This window comes from Euleptes europaea, chromosome 6, assembly GCF_029931775.1.
Source record: "Euleptes europaea isolate rEulEur1 chromosome 6, rEulEur1.hap1, whole genome shotgun sequence".
Lineage (NCBI taxonomy): Eukaryota > Metazoa > Chordata > Lepidosauria > Squamata > Sphaerodactylidae > Euleptes > Euleptes europaea.
In genome coordinates, this window is record NC_079317.1 from 39,352,960 (window position 1) to 39,374,814 (window position 21,855).

The window sequence follows — 21,855 nt, forward strand, 5'->3', positions numbered from 1 at the left end:
TCATAGTCAAAATGGATTTCTATGCCAGATAGACAAGAAAGTGTGCATTTTTGCAGGGTCAGGCTATATCAGAATCATTTTCCTCATCTCATCCTCCCGCTAGTTCCTCCCACCACTGGAGGGCATTTTTAAAAGATGCTGTTAGTTGACATACTTTTTAAAAAGTCATAGCAGAGACATGTTTTCCCCCTTATATTGCTACAGCAAAAGGGGTTAGAGGCTTAAAAAAATGTAAACGAGGAATTCCGATGAGGCAGTGGATATATTCCATGCCCGTGCTAACCCGATCTTGTCAGCCCTTGGAAGCTAAGCAGGGTCAGCCCTGGGTAGTATTTGGATGGGAGACCACCAAGGAAGCCCAGGATTGCTATGCAGAGGCAGGCAATGGAAAACCACCTCTGTTCGTCTCTTTCCTTGAAAACCCTACAGGGTCACCATAAATTGGCCGTGACTTGACGGCACTTTCCATCAGTAGATATATCAATATAGTCATCTATGGCTATAATGACATGTCAATGACTGGGTTTTTTTAGGGGGAGGAGCCCCCAAAGTTCTGTGGTGATAATGGAAGGGTGAGAATGAGGGCTGAGGCAAGGTGTGAGGAAAGCTGCTTTGTGGATGACATCACTGCCACTGAAAATACCACTGCTTTTGCAGTGGCAATGAAGGCTACATAGGAAACAGTTGTGTAGATGCAGCATTCCTCTATTTAACCTAGCTAAACCTTTGGTACACTTTCCCTTCCAATCTGTGCTGCTGCATACTTTATGTACTGTCATACATTAAGGATTGGTTCTCCTTCGGCCTTTCAACTCTCTGCATGCGCACACTCACACACACATGCACGTACCTCTTGAAGGTTTTGCTAAAGAGGGCACTGATGACAGTTAAGACTCAGTCAAAGTTAATGGATGAAAAATCACTCAGGGCAGGGGGTGGCATTCTGACAAGAAGAAGGTAGATTCCCACAAATAAAACAAGGCCTCTGCTATCAGTTCCCATAACCCAGGGACTATAGAGTGCAACAAGCACAAAGTAAGAACTAGAAATATATACCTCTGTTGACTATTTAAAAAGGTAAAGGTCCCCTGTGCAAGCACCGGGTCATTCCTGACCCATGGGGTGACGTCACATCCCGACGTTTACTAGGCAGACTTTGTTTGCAGGGTGGTTTGCCAGTGCCTTCCCCAGTCATCTTCCCTTTACCCCCAGCAAGCTGGGTACTCATTTCATCGACCTTGGAAGGATGGAAGGCTGAGTCAACCTTGAGCCAGCTACCTGAAACCAACTTCTGTCGGGATCGAACTCAGGTCGTGAGCAGAGCTTTTGACTGCAGTACTGCAGCTTAACACTCTGCACCACGGGGCTCCTGTTGACTGTTTAATCACGCATATGAAATCATTGGGTTTGAGAAAAGTTTTACTGCAGGAATGAGGAGAGATTTTCATCTATCCCTACACTACAATAAAACAGGTTTTGTCAATTCCCCTTTCACTGCAGAGCTCTGATGTCTGACCCAGTGGAGAAAGGGGTCCCCATTCCGCCAGGAACAGCATTTCAGGAGGCATTTTGGGCTGCCATGGAAGGGATGAGGAGAGGAAGTCCCATTCTACTGACAGAAATTCCATCCACTCACTAGATTAAAATGTCAATATAAACTGATGCATGTAAAAGGTTAAATGAGATCCCAAGATGACAACTGGGCCTACTCACGATTTCTCCATGAAACAACTGCAGCACAATGGGAGCAACTATTTAGCAACACAGCATGGCACATGGATGACAGAGCAACTTTCCGAACCTAGTCATGCTAATTGTATTGACACTGCTCTTTACCACCCCTCCTAGCAACCTCATGTTATGCAGCTTTAAGTTTCATGATGCAAGAAAGGTATGTTACAATTTGTAACACTCCATATTGACAAAATAGTTAAGATGAGGAAGTGTTAATTATTTTTACAATCTCCAGAAGTTTTTGAGTAGAAGAAAAACGGGTATGAATAAGTTATTGGTTATCTGAGAGACCCTGTAGGGCCTTGGAGACTATTACAGATCCCATATGCTTTCCCTGTATATCGGGAAAGTAAAAGTTTTCTAGACCCCATGTGATGCAATGGTTAAGAGCAGTGGATTCCAATCTAGAGAACCGGGTTAGATTTCCTCTCCTCCAGAGGAAGCCTGCTGGGTGACCTTGGGCCAGTCACAGTTCTCTCAGAACTCTTTCAGTCCACAAAGAGGCAGGCTATGGCAAACCACCTCCGAACATCTTTTGCCTTGAAAACCTAACAGGGTCGCCAGAAGTCAGCTGTGACTTGATGGCACTTTCCATCATCATCAATACTTTTCTGCTGTAAACAATAATCCTTAATACCATTTTATATTTATTTAGTTTTAAATGGACTCTTCAAATACAATGTTGTGCCCCCTCCCCCTGACCTGGATGGCCCAGGCTAGCCCGATATCAGAAACTAAGCATGATTGGCCCCAGTTAGAACTTGGATGGAAGACTACCAAGGAAGTCTAGGGTTATGCAGATACAGATAACAGCAAACCACCTCTGAAGGTCTCTTGCCTTGAAAATCCAATGGAGTCGCCTTCAGTCAGCTATGGTTTGACTGAATTTTGCACCACCAGTCCCTTCCCCACTAAACCAAGATTTGATTGGAAATCTGAACCTAATATTTGTGTTTTCTAAAAGGCAAAGGAGGATTAAAAAAGGCAAAATTAATTCATTTTTGCATAGTATCATCCTCTACTAGGTTTATTATTTTCTGGTTTTCTCTACATAAAGGAAATATGGCCAAGCAATGTGAATGTTCTGAAAGCTATCGATATAGATGGAATCCACTACCTAAGGTGGTAAAGAGCAGTATCAGTAAAGTTACCATGAAGAACTGGTTACTTGAAATTAGGCAACAATTGTGTTACTGATTGAAACGACCCAAGTAATGAAGTTCCTCAGCAATCAACCTATTTTATTCAGTCTTTGTACTGGTGACCCTAGGGAGGAAAGTAGGAACATGCTGATGAAATATGCAAATTACACAAAAGCAGCACGAGTTTGTATTGAAAAGGATGCAGAAGTTATGCAGGATGAACTCGATAACATCATGAACAGAGCAGAAGGGCATTCAGTTCAAAAGCACACAGTTGTGTGCCTTGGGGACTAAATTACAAACATTTTTTGTTATCAGGATTGGTAAATCATCTGGGAACGAGACAAAGGAATATGGGTGATCACTAAACTATGAGCTGATGAAATTGTAAAAAGGTTAAATCGTTTAGCCTATTCTCCCAATGAAGATCCTAGTTTGAAAACACACTATATGTTTATCAAAAAAGATTGCTGACAATAAAAGACTCCCCATTGACATCATAAAGATTATTATGACTTAGATTTTCGTAAACCTAGTAGCTGAAGGAGGGCAGGAAATCCAGCAATTCAAGAGGCAGGTGGGTTGCATCATTGTGCAAAGAAATAATGACAAGATCCAGTCAAAAAAGTAAGCAATCCAATCACAGAAGGTACCGTCAACTCCCAACAGGTGATTCCCAAGAGCAGAAGCTGCCAAGTTGGAATCTGTATACAAATTTAGTACTGCCAGATGGGGACTCAATACAGACTAAGGGAAGCTAGCTGGTCAGTACAGAAAGGAATTGTTCCTTTGTAGAGGCTCATCACCACTGGGACTGTTCTGTTTGTACTCCACATACATTTTTACCAGCATCATGTACATGGGCACTGGTTCCTGTAAGCTTTTGCCACAATACATTTGTTATTCCATAAGGATAAAATGGAAGAGATGAGGACAATGTAAGCTGCTTTGGCTCCCCATTGGAGAGAAAGACAGGGTATAGATGAAGTTAAATAAAATAAATAAAAATAGGCCTCAGTCAATTACAGTCAGCACAAACACTGCTAGCCACTGGTATTTGTCTTTCATTATTACTGGCAGCTGTGTTGCCAAGGGACTATTATATTGCTGCTCTGCTGGTAGAGCTGTAAGTTACCTCTAGGGACAGTTTGAAAAAATATGACTTCTGAAGGTTCCTTAAGAAAATCCTAAAGGACAGCTTGCCCTTTATTCACAGCATTGCCTGCAAAATGAGCGGCTGCTGGGGAGCACAGGTCATGCTGAAAGCCATATGCTCAGTTCACATGGGTCACAAGCTTGGCCACTGCCCCACATAAACGTGCCGCAGCATAATCAGCAACATGCAAGTGTGACATGGCACACAGCTGGGGATCTTCTCCAGGATCAGAGGAGCATGCCTAATATATTAGGTGCTGTGGAACACAATCTGTGTTAGAAAAGCCAATACTGGAGGAGATCTGTCAACACATAATTCCTTAGAAACTTCAATTAGTTTTGTGAATTAGGCTACAATCTTAGGGCCAAATTAGATGAGACAGTTGAAACCAACTAGCACTGAAGAAGAGGAAAGTTACATCAGGACTACAGCACTGGGGTTGAGGGGTGGTTTAAATCTTTCTCTGTGCTCCCTCAGTATAAAATAACCCCTCTCGCACTAAAACTGTTTGCTCAGTTAAGACTACCTGTAAGTTTGCTCAGATAAAGAGTACCTGTAAATGTTTCTAACTGCGACAAAACAGCAGCTTGGCAGGGTGGGGCACAGTATCCATGACTGTAATCTTACTTGAAACTAAAGCAACATTTCTAACAGAGTAAGAGAGATGCATGCATTTAAGTGCAACCCAACTCAATAGAAGAGCCACTATATCTTAGCCTTTTAAAATACAATCCCTCCCTTTTGTTACCATATGGGCTGCCTTTCATGTGTATCCTTAGACATGTGTGGACTCTCAGTTGGGGGAAAAAAACCACCCTAATATAGGTTGCCATAGAAACCATCTACTCAACAATGACTCACCAAGACAACTCCTTGCTTTATTCAACCAAAAGTGACGCTTTCATTGACACAGAAGGACCGCTGATGCAAAATAAATGTAAATACAGCTTTCCCCACTACAGAGGGATTTCCTATTCTGAATATTTGCTTTTTTACTAACATGTACAACTAAGATCCTTCCTTTACACGTAGCTGCGCTGCCAGGTAAGCATTTATACCCTTGTACTTTTCTAAGCAACTCTGCCTATTGCCAGGTTGAATGTTATTATCACTCTTGTGAGGTGGAAATAACGTAGGTAGAAAATGGTCAGACATGCCTGTCCTGTTCTGGGTTACGAACATAAGAACATAAGAAAAGCCCTGCTGGATCAGACCAAGGCCCATCAAGTCCAGCAGTCTGTTCACACAGTGGCTAACCAGGTGCCTCTAGGAAGCCCACAAACAAGACGGCTGTAGCAGCACCATCCTGTGTTCCAAAGCACCTAATATAATGGCCTAGCTCCTCTGATCCTGGAGAGAATAGGTATGCATCATGACTAGTATTTGTTTTGACTAGTAGCCATGAATAACCCTCTCCTCCATGAACGTATCCACTCCCCTCTTAAAGCCCTCCAAGCTGGCAGCCATCACCACATCCTGGGCCAGGGAGTTCCACAATGGACATCTGAATTCCCACCGGAAGACAAAGATAGTAGGGAAGAAGCCCATAACTTTACATGCCTCTGGCCCTATTCTCCAGATGACGTTAAGGGCTACCCAAATCTGCAAATATTTAATCTCACCTTTAAGTGTAATTATTTCCACCCCTTGAAAGAAACGTCTGTGAACAGCAACATAGTGAGCAAATAAGTGAAACCAAAATGAACTCTCTTTTTTTTTGGAGCAGTGGAAAACACTCGTTAGGAATTACTTAACTAGTTTCTGCAATCAGAGCTTCAAAACTGTAAAATACAGTTCAGTCTTATGCTTATCATTATTAGGCGAAAGGTGACACTGTGTGGGAGAAAAGCATTCCGAAAGAACTGGTTAAGGATTAAGATTAAGAAACAGAAAGGGAGAGAAAATGTCTCATCTCAGAAGAAGCAATAATGTGATGCAGCATGAATCACTTTTGGGGTAGGATTCCCCACACAGAAACCAGGAACACTACTTGTGCAAACAAGTGACAACAAATTGTGGTTGCCCCAACAACAGTGGATACACATTGAGCAACTGAGGCAATTCTGTTTTATTCCAGTCATTAAAAATGTGGTCTATAAAGTACAGAGAAAGTTTTGCTGTCCTTAAAGAAGAAACAACATCAAGGGACAGCCTTGAAACTCCTCCTCCGGGCAGGAGTGTCCAAGCTATGGCCTGTGCTGTTTTATGGATGATTGGTGAAGACCCAGGTTTAAATAGATAAGGTCAGTCACAGTGGTTTGAGCTTTATCAGTGAAAACAACAGAAGGTGTGGCCAAGGCCTTCTTTTATGATGTACCTCAGCCACTTTCTTCTGAGTGCCTATCTAGCCCGCCAGTTAATATCTGCCTCTCAAGCCCTGCTCTCAATGCCCCCACCTTCAGAGATGAGGCAGACATGGAATTTTCTGGGGTGATACTTTGCCTTTAGAATGCCCTCCCCGTTTAGGCTCACCCGGCATCTAGTTACCTTTTTTTTAGCCACCAGGCTAGAACACATATTTTTACCCAGGCTTTTAATTAAGTGCGTTATCTTATCAACCACCGAAATCTGGTTAGACATTTAGTTAGAACAGTTTCCATCTCTGTTTCTTAAAGGAATAACTTGGTGACCATCAATAATGCTAATGCTTAACAAAAAAGGTTGTTCAAACACATAGCTTAGGTGTCCCCCAACATGGTGCCTATGGGTACTGTGGCGCCCACCCACACTTTTCCTGGTGCCCACCAATGTTTTTAGAATGTAGGTGTGGTCATGTGCAGATTTTTAAAAGTGTTGCTTTAGCAGCAGCTTCCACCACAACACAAGGATCTTCACTGTGTCTGAAGGTAAGCTGCTGCAGCCATTTTGTAGCTGGCTCTGCCTCCTATGGAAGCCATTTTGTGGCAACCATTTTGTGGCTGCACCTACCATGCTATATCAGAATTCCAAAGGTGCCCATTGGATGAAAAAGTAGTTTGGGGACCTCTGACATAGCTCATATGCTGTTCCCTGTATTATGACTTCTAAATACTGCCTGTCTACATGCTAGCTGCAAGGATGCAAGTTGCCTGGGGACACCTTAAAGTGACACATCTAATTTTCCTAAATTTCAAAATACAATAGGAATTAGAATACAATCAGTTTGACCACTTCCTGCATTTTTGCCATTTTCTCCCTCTCCCTTGTATATTGTAAGGCAAATTTCCTGACAACTCTCAACACTACAAGGCAATTAAGTAATTGGGATGTAGGGAAAGTATGTATTATTGCCCAATTAGGAATTCACCTTACTTGGACTTCTGTAATCCAATTTTTTATCTTATGAGAAAGAGGTATGGGGAACCATTCATATCCTTTTAGTCTGAGAAAGATTAAAAAGTACATAGTAAGCAAAACACCAATAAATAAATTAAAAAGACTTTCCACTATAGAGACAAAAAGTATTGCTTTTATAGGTGTGATTCAGTATAAGGCAGCATCATGTGTGTTCACTGCACTGCAAGAACATTGCATGTAAAGAGTTCCTTGAACAGGGCTATTATTCACTCTGGTTCAACTTGCACTAACTACAGCATACAACAGGCAAGATTACACAGGTATTAAGAAAGAGAGGGTCTGCACTACCCCTGCTGCACTGCTGCCTTTGTTTTGCAACTACAGTATTACTGTAGAAGTTAAACTAGACCCCAGTGGTAGTTATGCCTTATTTCAGAGACATCCAGCACGGGATATTCCTGTTACTTAGGCCTGAGTCATATGTCACTGGAGTAATATTGGATTTGCTTCCTCCTGGAACATCCCACACTATTCCTGCAATATCAATGGAATGGAGGCATGTGGATCAGCCAAATGATAAGGGGCTGTTCCCATACCATCAAAACCAGGGACTTCCTTTCCTATTCTTTTGTGCTCTTACCTAAGCAAAGAATTGTGGGATCATGCTCAATCCACTCGCATCTTGCAGTGTGAGCAGATTAGAAGGTAGACTATTGGTATAGGCCAAAAATGGAAGCGCTTATGGAAAGAAAAAGGGTAATTGCAGAGACACTTAGGGAAATTTTTCCAAGGTGGGGATTTACATGTTTTAATCTGCTAAAGGAGGAGAGTGGAAGAGACAAATGTGGCTCAAACAAAGTAGGTTTTCTATGGAAAATTGGGAAATGGCAGGAACTCCCCTTCCTGACAATTTGGCTGACAATGGCAAGTTCTGAAACCAGCGATACGGGTGGGGAAAATATACTGAGAAAGTTTTGGAAAGTTCTCCAATTTTTCTTGGAAAATTTCTAATGCATGCCCTCAATGTCAAAAGAAATGTGCTAAATGATGTCATTTTTAATATTTATTTTGACATATTTAATAAACAAAAATTTAAAAGTAACCCTAGTATGTTTCAATAGTTACAAATATCTGAACTAAAATACTATATTAGGGAAAAGAATGAACCAACTGTGATTTAAAAGGTATATTTAAATACATTCAAAGCTTTATGTGGAAATTCTTTGTATTAGAATACTACAAAGTCTTATAAAGAATAACAAAGACTTCAAAAAAAATATAGCAGGTAGTAAGGGAAAACTACTAAAAGGATAGAAAAGTGTTGGTACATTAACAGGAAAATCCTATTAACTCACCAAGTAACATGATTGTCCACTCATTTGTTTCAACAGAATTTAACTCTCTTCCAAAGATGCCAGTGAGGCATCTAAGAATTTTTTCATATGGGTTATTCTCCCTGGTTTCAATGCTGTTGGGAAATGTGGGTTTTTTCCAGCTTCCCAATAACATCATGGTGTATTTGAGCACCTATTGGGTTTCCCCCAACTTTTCTCTGGTCTTTCCCAAACTTCCTTTGCTGCAAATTTTTATAGGTGCTATATAAGCAGGAAAGATTGGGTTTTCCTGGTCCAGCCCACATGGAAGCCATTTTCCCTGCTCCTGTCTTCCCAGAATGAGCCAGGATGAACGGTTTAATTCGGGCCAGAAGAGGAATGGGAAAAGCCAGGTTTGTTTTGCGTTGAAACAGCGTTGAGCTGCCAAGGAATGAGGTAACATGCATACTGAAAAATTTGATCCTGGCTGAAACAGGGAATAAAGGAGGGTAACGCAACCATGCATAAATAACCATAATGTACAGCAAGGTCCTCAGAGAACAGGCAAACAGACAGCATTGATAGGCTCAGTCTGTCTGTCTGCCTGCTTTCTTTCTCCCTCCCCCCACAACCAGCATCTCATTTAAAATTAAATTAAAAATGGAAGCAGCAATATTGCTTAGGATGAGTGGCAATCCAGTTGTGAGACATGACCCATTTGTTAAAGGACCGCACAGTGTGCATCAACTCACCAAAGATCTTGGGGATTCTACTAGAACCCACAGGGTCTGAGACCTACACTACTGAGAAGCTGTGGTCTTACTCAAAATCCTCTCTTCAGGAACAAGAGGCGCAGAGTAGTGCAGCCCTGGCCCCTGCACTATGGGGCCCTTTGTGGTTGCATGAGTGCTGGAAGCCTAGCCTTTGTTTTGCCTGGCTGGCACAGCAGAGCTTCCTGCAATTCAGGCAGGACAACACACCCTGCTGGTGTAGAATCAGGTATGGCTGGCCACAGCCTCAGCCTGCCCCGTTACTGTGTTTATGTATGAGGCTGGCCTTTCAGAAATTTGTCTTTAAGCAAGAGAGAAGCATGCAGAATCTGGTGCACGAGACCTTGGATATGAAACCTTTCCTTTGGCTTGTACACACAAGAGAACAATTTGTACACTTCCTGTTTTACTTCATAATTTTGGAAAGTACCCTCATATTCTAAACTAATTACTCAAACATTCTATGAATGTACCCTATGTTCTGTTCTCAAAACAACACCGTTTTATCTCATGTTTTGATATATTTAGATGCAAACCATTATTCCCTACAACTTTTACTCTAATTTCTTTGACAATTTGGAATGGATGCCATTTTATACTATAAAAACCAACCATTGCTTTTTACTTTCTCCCCAATGTTGCGAACAGGGTTCCCCCTCCCCATTTTGGAATTACAGCCCTCTTCATCGTAGGCTTTTAAGTTCAAAACATGAAATATTTAGAAGCTGAACAGGATGTCGTGTTAAACTGCCTGCATGATTTGCAGTCTCAGATTAGGAGAACTTTTTCTTCCCCTGACATCCTTTCAATGAGTCAAAACAAAACATATCTTCATTTTTACAAGACTTCATAGTTAAGAAGGCTCCTTCCAACTACTGCCATGATTATCAGTTCAGTCCTATGCAGAGTTACACCCTTCTATGACTTCAATGAATTGAGAACGGTGTAACTCTGATTAGGACTGCACTGTATGTCTCCCTCTCATGGCCAATGCAGCCCCACAAAGAGAATCTGTACACAGTGGGGCCACATGAATGAAATGTGGGCTCATAGATATCGCAGGCACAGCGACATGCTAGTAGATTTGCTACACACATGATGATTGATCTGGCAAAACTAAGCAAGGTGGGAGAATCACATTATTGGGATGTACACATGGTAGACTGGAAGTCCTAAAAAAGTCATATTTCCAAATAGGAGAGGCTGATGCACAATCGTTACAAAACTATTAGCTAGTAGCTGCTTCACCCAGGCTTCTTTTAATAGGATTTCTATCTTCAGCTTCAGTCTGCATTCATTTTCACACTCATGTAGTAGTAAAATATACATATACACACATATATACATTATAGAAACACACACTTTCTTAGAAACAGTAAAACAGCACTTACAGTTTGAGAGGAATTTTGTCTGTGGGAAACTTTGGCAACATTAAGGCCATCTATCACAATATCAAAAGGAGGACACTTGTTCACAAAGGTCTGAAATTCTTCAAGTTCCTAGAAAAAAAAGTTTTAAAATAATGAAGAAAATGCAACAAACAACACAACTGGCTCACCAAATTTTCTTGCTTTCATTCTGTTTTACCAGAGCTGTATATTCCATGCCCACATGATGCAAGAACAAACATTGATAGTGGCTACTGCATTCAGCATGGAAAGCCCCTCAGTTCCATCTTTTTCATACACACACAAGGTTCTGTTCCATATGGCAATGATGCTGGAACTAGGGTTGCCAACCTCCAGGTAATAGCTGGTAATCTCCTGCTGTTACAACTGATCTCCAGCCGATAGAGATTACTTCACCTGGAGAAAATGGCCGCCTTTGGCAATTGGACTCTATGGCACTGAAGTCCCTCCCCTCCCCAAACCTCGCCCTCCTCAGGCTCTGCCCCAAACCCCCCTTGCTGGTTGCCGAGAGGGACCTGGCAACCCTAGCTGGAACAGACTCCCTGAGGTGGTAGAGAGGGACCATTCTTAGAAGTTTTTAGGAGGTTGTGAGCAGAGCTACTGACTGCAGTACTGCAGCTTTACCACTCTGCGCCACGGGGCTCTTCCATATAGACAAGTAGAGGGGGTTAAATTCTGCTTTCACATTAACTGGGATAAGTGCAGATTAACAGCACCAAAACTGGACTAGCAGTTTAAAGTGACAACATAAACTACCTAGGTTTTTTTTTTTACCATAAATGCAAAGTCACCATCTTGAGAATATGCTGCTTTCATAATCTTATCAATCAATCAATGTCAATCAATATCAAAACCTTTAATGGCATAAAAGAAGCAGATTAGGGTAATACAGTACTTATCGAGTTCAGTATAATACAGTAGTTAAATTCATTGTAAACACTAAAGTAACACATACACTTGGCAAAGCTATTACTTGTCAATACAAAGATCCATAATTAAAATTTTTGCCAAATATTCGGCGACTGCTTCAGTCGAGTTGGGGCACTTATCAGCTAATAAGAGTTGGGTAGTCCTCTTCGCTGGGCCAGGAAAATTCATAATAATTGGGTCTATGAAACGATTTCTTAGACTAGAAAAAAGGGGTAGAGCAGTAAAATATGAGTTATGGAATCAGGTTCGAGAAGACAGAATTTGCATAGTCTGTCTCTAAACGGGATATTATGGAATCTCCCGGGGAGAACTGCCGAGGGGAAGACATTCAGTCTGGCGAGCATAAAAGCCCACCGATGGAGGGGATTGGTGATGTTTTGAATGTAAGGAGCTCCTCCGGAGACATAGGTCGACAATTCATGAAAACAGGGGGGACATGTCATATTGGAGCCTGCATTTATAATCTGTTCCTCAATGTCCCTAATTCTTTGCCGGATAGTAAAGAGAATTTGGGACTCACCACAATTATTTAGAGAGTCTAAACTAATCCCTAAGGAATTTTCAGCCGAATGTGCTGGTACCATAGGGAGACATAGGGATCTCTTAGCATGTCGTACAATAAGGTGAATGGGTCAGATCGGAAGTGGATACGAAGCCACAGCTTAACGGTGGCAATCCAAGCTCTTGTGGACAGAAGATGAAGGCCAAGCTCTTTGCAAAGAGTGTAGAGATTAATCATATTGGGCAAACCCAATATTCGTCACAAAAAGAAGGTCAAACTGCAGTCAACATCCAAGGTGAGAGCTTGGATCCAAACGTGGACCCCATAGAGTAATTGGTTAGAAACATAATCTTATCAATACTTGATAGGCCGCACTTTGTTCTAATTTTTGACATTAGTCACTGATGTGAATCATCTACCCCGCATTACGTCTCAAAACCTTATTTTCAACGCAGTTCTTAGATACAAGTCCCCATAAGCAAATATTACTCGGGGAACTCCCCGGTATTTTGTTAAGCAAAATGCATTGTGCGGGTTATTGCAGTTTAAGGTACATCTCCTGAAATGAACCCTTTCAACTCATAAGTATAACCAAACCCCTCTAATTACTCATGGCATTTCTTGTAGCATCAAAAGAAAGCAGAACCAGACATTTTGTGTTTGTTTGAGCGAACCTGCTGTGACTTGCTGCAGATAAGTTCACACAAGAGTCTTGTACAAGTATCACAAACACAAAAGATGAGTCCCTCCCTTCATAATAGTTAACTCGTTTTGCCATTGTATATTTGAGAAAGTAAACAACAATCTCCTTTTCTTGTTAGGATTTCCCCCTTAGTATCACTTCTATAAGACTTTTCATTAAGAAAAGGTGACAGCACTCCAGAACTCATAAGCCTAGATTCTCCCCTGGGCATGGGTCATCTGACTGGGCCCTGCTCTAATTTCTATAGCTGTGGGAAATAGGGTTGCAAACTCTATGTGGTGCCTGGAGATATGAAATTACAACTTTAACAGAGGACTACCTTTACCGTTTAAAAGTCTAAGCACTTTTACATGCATTGGTTCACCATCCAGATGTTACCAAAAGATCTGAGTCCATCCCAGTTTCAAAGTCCAGAGTTCAAGACAGGGTTTCCGGTCAGTATGATGCACCAAGATCAAGACAAGTCACAGAGTCAATTGTAATCCTGACACAGGGTAAGACATAAGGCTCAAGGCAAACACTGGGCCAACACAAAACTAGAATGAAAGATCTTAGCTACATGCTCAATGACCTGCGTTGGCCTGATTCTAGTTAACCAATCAAATGTATGACCAATAATGTCACTTGACCAATGAAACATGTTGCTAGCCAGATGAACCAACCAGAGGAGTTTGCCAATTAAACCAAACATTCTGCAGCAGGTTCCATGAGCTCAGGTGCTAACAAGATGGAATATATCCTCCCAGGCTTCTGTGCCCTTGAAGCTGTTATGCTCAGTGGTGTGAACTGCACCTGGGTTTTCCTGTCTCCCTTATCTCTGAAGCCACAAGCAGCTTGACTTGAACTTTCAGTAAGAGAAAATTCCATCTTTTCTAGGCCTCAGCCTGAACCATTGTTTGTTCTGAACAAGGAACTGCCTAAAGGAACCAGCCAATGCCAGAACTACAGGTATAATATCCCTCACAAAGGAGACTGTTCCAGTGTCGAACACAACTCTGTTAGGAAGTTCTTCCCCAAATTTAGATGAAACCCCCTTTGTTGCATGAAAGCATGAGAGAAAACCTGGAAGGGACTTATATGGGACAAAAAGAAAGTTGCAGGAAGGGCAAAGAGCAGGAAAGAAGATTAAAAGGAAACTGGCAGAATGCAGAAAGGTGGTAGCTGCAGCTCAGAGTGGCTGAGATGCAGCTGTCAGGAAAAGTGCTTAATCATCATTACCCCTAATGGCACCTGAAAACCGTAGATTACTTGCAGTGGCATCCTACACAGAGTTGCACCCTTCTAAGGCAATGGTCTTAGAAGCAGGTAACTCAGCTTAGTACGTCACTGTAGATGTTCCACTTACTTGATAATTTTCACTCATTACACCTATCCTGAGTAAATATCAGCTGCCTGCCAAATCTTGTTTGATCTCTTTTTTTGCCAGCAGACACCAATCCAGAAATAACATGTTCTGTTGCGAAATTGCCAGCACTTGTGACTACAAGTCTGTGCTGTTACAAAGATGGGTTTTAATTTGCCATGCTGTGTTTTAATGTTTACTGTTTTGTATTTTATCTTGTTTTCATTTTTTCACTTTGCTCAAGAACTTTGGTCAGAGGAGCATAATAATAAAAAGGATAATTTTCACTCCGTTTGCACAGTGACATCAAGCATACAGTTACATCCAATACTTCTTTACACAAACTGGAGATGAAATGTTGACACGGTATATGAGAATGTTTTTCCTCTTTTAATGCTATGGAGAGCCAGCATGGTATAGTAGATAAGAGCAGTCATTTGGAGCGGTAGACTCTGATCTGGAGAACCAGGTTTTATTCTCCACTCCTCCACATGAGCGGCAGATGCTAATCTGGTGAACAGGATTGGTTTCCCCACTCCTACACATGAAGCGAGCTATCAAATTGTTAAGAGGCGGAGGTTAAATGATGTTTAGAGGGTTGGTTTTATTTAATCGACTGCTTGATGGTATGTCAATAAAGGTATTGAAATTGAAATGAAGCCAGCTGGGTGACCTTGGGCTAGTCACACTCTCAGCCCCATCTACCTCACAGGGTGTCTGTTGTGGGGAGGGGAAGGGAAGGTGATTTTAAGCCAGTTTGATTCTTCCTTAAGTGGTGGAGAAAGTCGGCATATAAAAACTCTCTTCTTCTTCTAGAGCAGCAGTTCCCAAAATGTGCTCCGTGAAGAGACTGGGGAAAATAAATACTACCGTCATTCAGTTTAGTATATAGGTACTTGGTGAAAATTAGTGGTCCGTGAGGAATTTCTCTCCTGAAAAGTGCTCCCTGACTCAAAAAGTTTGGGAACCGCTGTTCTAGAGGGGGACTCTTGAGGTCCTGTCTCTTGCTACAAATATTTTGTCAGCTCCTTCAGAAGCAAGAAGCTGTTCTTTTGATGCTAAATCCCTCCACCTCTCCCAATACTAATCAGTGAGCAATGATTAAAACAAGATACCAAGACACTGGTGTTTGATCCTAACAAGGAAACCAGAGGGAAGTGATTTAATGATTCATTAAACTGCCACTGCACCCCTTTGGCTAACTAACAAATTGCTGGAAGGCAATAATTAGGTACCATTACATTCAAATTCATTCCATTATTTCCTTCTAGCAATGACAGATATTGGTAACAGGGTTTAACTAATAGTTTAATAAAGGTCAATGGAAATAGGTAGGTGTCACTGCCTTAACTTGCAGCAGTAGATAAAAACCCAAATGAATCAGGGATAAATAGGGTTTTCTGGGTCTCAACCTAAACAATCTGCCTGGCCTTCAAGATCTCTGAGGGAGCATGAGAATACACAGTGGAGAAGCTGTGCATCTTGCTGTCCTCAGAGCCCCCTTACCCACCTATCTATTCCTACTATTTTGTGTTTAGGAACAGCAGGAACAAAGGCCCACTGGAAAAGTAAAACAGGATGGTTGCTTTTTACAAGGTTTCGGGAAGTCTCCAGGTTACATCCCTATTAGATGAAGAAACAAATCTAATCCTGAAACCAAGGAAGATGCACAGCAGGAAATGCCTGTTCTGCCACCAGGAGGCAACTTCTACTGCTCAAAGCTATGCTGATATCAAATTCGCAAACTGGCCACGAAGGTGCTAGGCATCCAAGATTTGCAAGGAAGAGAACTTTACATCTGGTTTTAATCACATGTTTCTATCAGCAGCCTAGGCATTCAAGGTTGGAAAAATATTTCCAAATATTTAGGAGCATGTACCAAGTGTTTATGCCAAGAATCAAAACACACCTCAAATTTCTATACCTCCAGAGACCTGACATTTCAAAGCCTGCAGACATACGTAGGGCCAAATGGATTCTGAGATGATGAGATGCAGGTTTTAGCCAGCCTTTCCAAGAAGGAAGATAAAAACAGTATGGCCCAACAACCTCCAAGAGATTCTGGAAGGCATGGCTGAAAAGGGAGCAACATTTTAAAATGTGTCTTTAACGGGGTTTTTATGCCTCGTCATGCAATGTTATGTTAAACAGTCTTCTTTTAAGCAAAAAGGCTTTGTGCCTTGGGCACACAAACCACTATGCTGGGCGGGGGGGGGGGGGAGTCATCATAAACCCACTAAGTCCTTGGGGCTATTTACCAGTTTAAAAAATAAAAACCACATGGAAATTTGCTACATGCTAAATGCAAAATGTATTTGAGCTTTTCATACCATTTACTGAGTTCCGTCTACAATTTACAAGTGCTTTAGTTATCAGAAGGCCGCACACAGACGTTTTAGAAGAAACCACCTCTCTGCAACAGGGAATACCGTGAGCTATCTGGGGAAAAGTGATTTTCTGATGGTCCTACTATGAGTCCTTTCATTTAAATAAACAATGTACCTACATTCTTCTCTCAAGAGATGTTACGAGGCAGGATTCAAAACTGTGTTGGGAAAGCTGGGAGAAAGCTATTGATCAGTGCCTCAGTTACTAAAATGGGAGATTCCCAAGTTACATCTGCCTGCAAACCAGTGCCTTCAATCTAAATATTACATGCTAATACCATCTAGTTAAATGTTTGTTGTTACTGTGTAGTGAGGGGAAGTACTCTGTGGATGTGCAGTGTTTCCAGTCCTGGCATTCAGAGAACTGATTATGCTTGGTGCAGATTTATTTAGAGCCTCCCAAAGACTCCCCCCCCCCATAGTGAGAGGTAATGGGAATTTAGGCCTGTCTAGGCACTATGCCCCCCACACAGTCATTTGGCTTTATGTAATAATATTTACTGTTATGATCAAAGACCAGCACAATTATAAAATACAATCAATCTTCCACAATAAAATTGTATACAATCATGAGCTAAATACAGACCCTGATTAGTTAAAAGTCTAAGGATAATTATGTATCTGCTATAAATTGTGTGAACCTATATATGTATAATCATTAACCCACCACCTTTCTTGTAGAGCGATTCTCTTAATAGCCAGATAACAAAATTTTGCCATTACATAAGATACTGAAGCCTCCTTCAAGTAAGCATTTAATCAGGTCTAACTCCATAAACCTCAAAAGTAGTGCAGATGCTTAAACCGAGTAAACAGAGGGGAAACAGTACTTGTTCTAACATCAGAGTACAATTCACAATGCAGTGCTATATGCAAAATTGATTCAACTGCATTGGGTGAACATGGGCAGCACCTTTGCTGAATAGGCAAATGTTGAAACCTTCCATCTAAAACAGCAGAAGGTATAGCGTCAAAGCGAGCTCTGGAGAAAGCCCATCTGTATTTGGTATGAGTAATAGTCGATAGATAAGGGGTTGCAGCAAATCTTGAACATGCTTTCAACTTTGGTAGTAATGATAGCTTGTTTTGGCTTTCAATATCCAATAGACGTTGATGGACCAATGATTTCCCTTTCCTCAAACCCATTTCCAGGAGATATTCCTGGTCTAATCTGACCATATATTATTTATTATTCTGGAAGACCATTTTGGGTATGGGACTGCAACAAGTAGCAGAGGGAGTAGGCCGTTATGATTTAAATGAATTCTCAGCCAGTAACTGATGGTAGTTAGCCAAATTTTTGTCTCTACCTTGCACAAACCGGCCTCCTGTCTGAGCACAGCATTAGGCATGCATTTAGGCACTTTAAGTAGAGCTCTAAGGAAGCCCGATTGGACCTTCTCCAGTGCCTTACAGTTGGTAACCATACCTAATTGGGCCCCATTAACAAGTTGAGCTAAAGATTTAATCGAATAAAGTTTGATTGCTGCTGGAATGTGGCCTGCACCTTTAGTTCTAAAACAATCAAAGAATAGCATTGACACTTCTTTGAGCATTAAGAGTGGTAAATCGAGTATGTGCCATAGCTTTTTCAGTTGTATTGAAATACCACTCCCAAATATTTAACATTTTCATCTTATTCAATATGATTCCCACTAATTTTCCAATTAAACTTTTAATATTTGTTATTGAAGTGCATTTTTGTTTTTGCATAATTAGGTGTTCAACATAGCAATGTTGGCTCAAAGCTTCTACTGCTTGAATTAAACACACTCTAGTCTGTGAGTGGAGAACTGTGTCATCTGCATACATTAGAATTGGCACTTTTCGCCCCCTCAGCCAATTTTGGGGCATGTACATCTACATTTTGCAGACATGTTATAAGAGAATTTATATAAATGTTAAATGAGAAAGGGGCAAGGAGACATCCCTGTCTAACGCCTTTGTGAGATGGAGTAGAGTTAGACAGATTTTCCTCACAGCTAAATCTTATGCGGAGGTTTGTGTTTTCACGTAATTTAATAATCAAGTGCAAAAGCCATTTATCTATAGAGGAGCTCGCCAATTTAGCCCACAGTTTGGCTTTCTGTAGTAAGGTACTACTTTTTCTGTTGTGAAAGGTTCTGGAGTTAAAACCTGCCCCAGTATCATGCCTCTTCAGTCTTTTAGCCCTAATCCAAAAATGTTTGGGAAAGGGGAAGACAGGGGCTTGAAAGTGATTTCACTAGTAAGCCAAAGGCATTCTACACATGCTCAGGGACATGATATTCATTGACATAGGCAAGTTATAGGAAGGTGGTTCACAGTTAATGAATAAAATCAGATACCAGTTGAGCGAAATGGGATTCTTTTTTTACTCCACCCCCATACTCTTGCACACTCTTGAGGAAAATTCCCCACTGCAAACAGAGCGAACAGCCCCAAAACAGTACAGATCTCAGTCTAATTTTCTCCCCACTTGTCCCTCTGCATAATAAAGAGGGCAGAAACAAAAAGGAAAGCAGCAAAAAAGGTTCATGGGATGGGACAGCATAAAAGAGAATGCATTTGGTCAGGAAGGAGTTCATTAACTCAGCTCCTGCCAGCTTGCAGCTGCTCTTCCCCCATTCCTCCCCAGGAAACCAAGAGAAAAACTGCTTGCACATTTCCCCTCATACCTCTGCAACTAAAAGAGCTAGAGGCTTATTTTCTCCAAAAAAAATTGAAACTTGGGAATTCAGAGGTGGGACATGTCTTATTTCTGGGGGCATTCTTCTCCCAAGTGCCCCTGTACCTATGGGGCTGGGCTGACAGAAAAGATAATGCAGCAGCTAATACCATAGCCCAGCACAGACAAAGTTCTCTGATTACATTTCAGCCCAAGGATTCATTTAGTCCAGTATCCTGTTTCCCTCAGTAGCTATACAAATGCTTCTGGGAAATCCACCAACAAGGCATGAAAGCCTTCCTCCTCTTGTTATATACAGAATGTTAAAAGTGGCCCGATTTCATGCAGAAGAGAGGAAAAGGGAGGGAGTACTAGATCAGTGTAGCTAGACCCAGGATTAACGATATGATCTGGTTTAGCTACACACATGCTGGCCTCTTCATGGCTGGCCTAGGGTACCACTTCAGGACATAATCTAGCTTACTGAGATGGACATGGCCTGCTGAATGATTCTAGCAAGCTGTAAGAGGGATGCCTGTGATTTGTAAGACTGTAGAACTGCACTGAAGAACTGCACCAGGACTTTTGACTGAAGCTTATTTGTTCCAGCAAATTTTGCTAGCAGAATTAGGTTCCTTGCAACAAGGAAGCCCATCTATGGTAATTGTTTAGAAATTTACAACACTTTAGTTGTTCTTGTGTGCTCAAATTTAATTTGCCCTAACTAAAAAATATAGCAGTTATTCTATAGGTTAATAACACTCTTTATAGCAGCATTATATTCCCACTAGTACTTCATTAAAAAAAGCACCTAGTGCCACAAAAGGAGGGAATCCATTCATACCAACAGCCATTCATTTAAACTTCGTTTCTGTCTCACATACGAGTAAAAAATGATACCTTGCTTAGTTCACAGTGCAAACAAATAGCAAGGGGAATGCAAAGCATATTTTTAAAAATGAGTCACTGTGGCTTAGAAAGGGCACATGTACATCCACTTGATCACAAATGCAGATTAGCCAAGTGGGTATTACATGTTAGTTTTTTTTTTTTTTTTTAACACCCTGCTTGCCTCTATTTCTACAAAACTGGGCATATACTGAAGCCCAGGGATATCCAGTGGCTTTACCTAAGACAACTGAAAGAGCAGTTCTTACTGCTATGCGTGAATTCCAGAGGGATAACCAACCATGTACAGCCTGTTGCAGCAAACATACAGGAATCTTGTGGTACCTTAAAGATTAACTACATTTTATTTCCTGAAAGCTTAAACAAATTATAATGAAATATATAAAATGCTGGAATAAGATTTTGTTAGCCTTTAAGACTTCTGTTTACTTTTGTAACATATGAAAAATACTGCTGAATCAGACCCAAGGACTATTAAGTCCAGCATCCTGTTTTCTAGTATAGCCATCCAGGTACCCTGGGCAGTCTAAAAAGCAAGGCACACAGAAGCTAAAGCCTTCCCCCTCTTGTTGTCCCCAGCAACTGGTATTTAAAGGTACAATGCCTCTGAAGGCGGAGGCTCCACTGAGCCATTGACAAAACTCTTAACCATTCACAGGCATTCTGTCACATGTGTTGTGTGAAGTAGTAACTTCTTTTGTCTGTCCTCAATAGAAATAGGAGTTCCTTTCAATCACAGACGTAATGAGTTAATACATTAATAGTATTCCTCTGCATGGCTTCTTTAAATATGAATGGTTCCAGCATTTCTACTGTAAGCATGTACACTCACTCTTAACAAAGGGACCAGCAATCAAAATTTAGTACAAGCAGCAAAATGTCAGTCATCTTGAGTGGCATTTTCCTGAAATTCCCCCAGTAGCCAAAATACCAAGTAATCAGGAAGACCTCTCAGCAAAGAGCACTGTACGTACTCATGCTGTCATAAGAACAAACGTTTCACTTTCTCGGAAAAGTAAACACTGCTCTTCCCATGGAGTCAACAGAAATTAGAACAAACACCACTCTAACAGAGCTGTTCCTCAGTGGAACAGGCTTCCTCGGGAGGTGGTAAGTGCTCTTTCCCTGGAGGTTTTTAAGCAGAGGCCAGATGGCCATCTGTCAGCACTGCTGATTCTATGAACTTAGGCAGATCATGAGAGGAAGGGCATCTTGGGCATCTTCTGAGCATGGAGTAAGGGTCACTGGGTGTGTGTGGGGGAGGTAGTTGTGAATTTCCTGCATTGTGCAGGGGGTTGGACTAGATGACCCTTGCGGTCCCTTTCAACTCTACAATTCTATTCTATGAGAACCTACCAGCACGGCTGTCTTCCCAGGTCCAACTGAAATGCCACCAGCTGAGTATCTGCAACACGTAAGGGGATGGATGACAAGCCGTTCTGTGCAAGACACAGTCGAATGCTAAAAATGAACAAACTTAACGGAAAAGATGCCTTACTCACTGGATTTATCGCTGATCAGATTGTCCTTATCATGCAGCAGCCGCAAAAACGAACGCTAATAGAGTCGCTCACAAATTCCTTCTTGAAAAGCTCCAGCTTTGCTTACAATGCTAAAACAATTCTAATAACATGC

At 41.4% G+C, this 21,855-nt stretch overlaps 1 protein-coding gene across 1 annotated transcript in view; it reads right to left on the reverse strand.

Moving 5' to 3' along the window:
- Nucleotides 1-21,855, reverse strand: part of PRORP (protein only RNase P catalytic subunit) — a 48,975-nt gene that overhangs the window by 18,406 nt on the left and 8,714 nt on the right. The window contains exon 4 of the mRNA XM_056850928.1: nucleotides 10,783-10,890. Within this exon, the coding sequence (XP_056706906.1) occupies nucleotides 10,783-10,890 (108 nt within the window). The remainder of the gene's footprint in view (nucleotides 1-10,782; nucleotides 10,891-21,855) is intronic.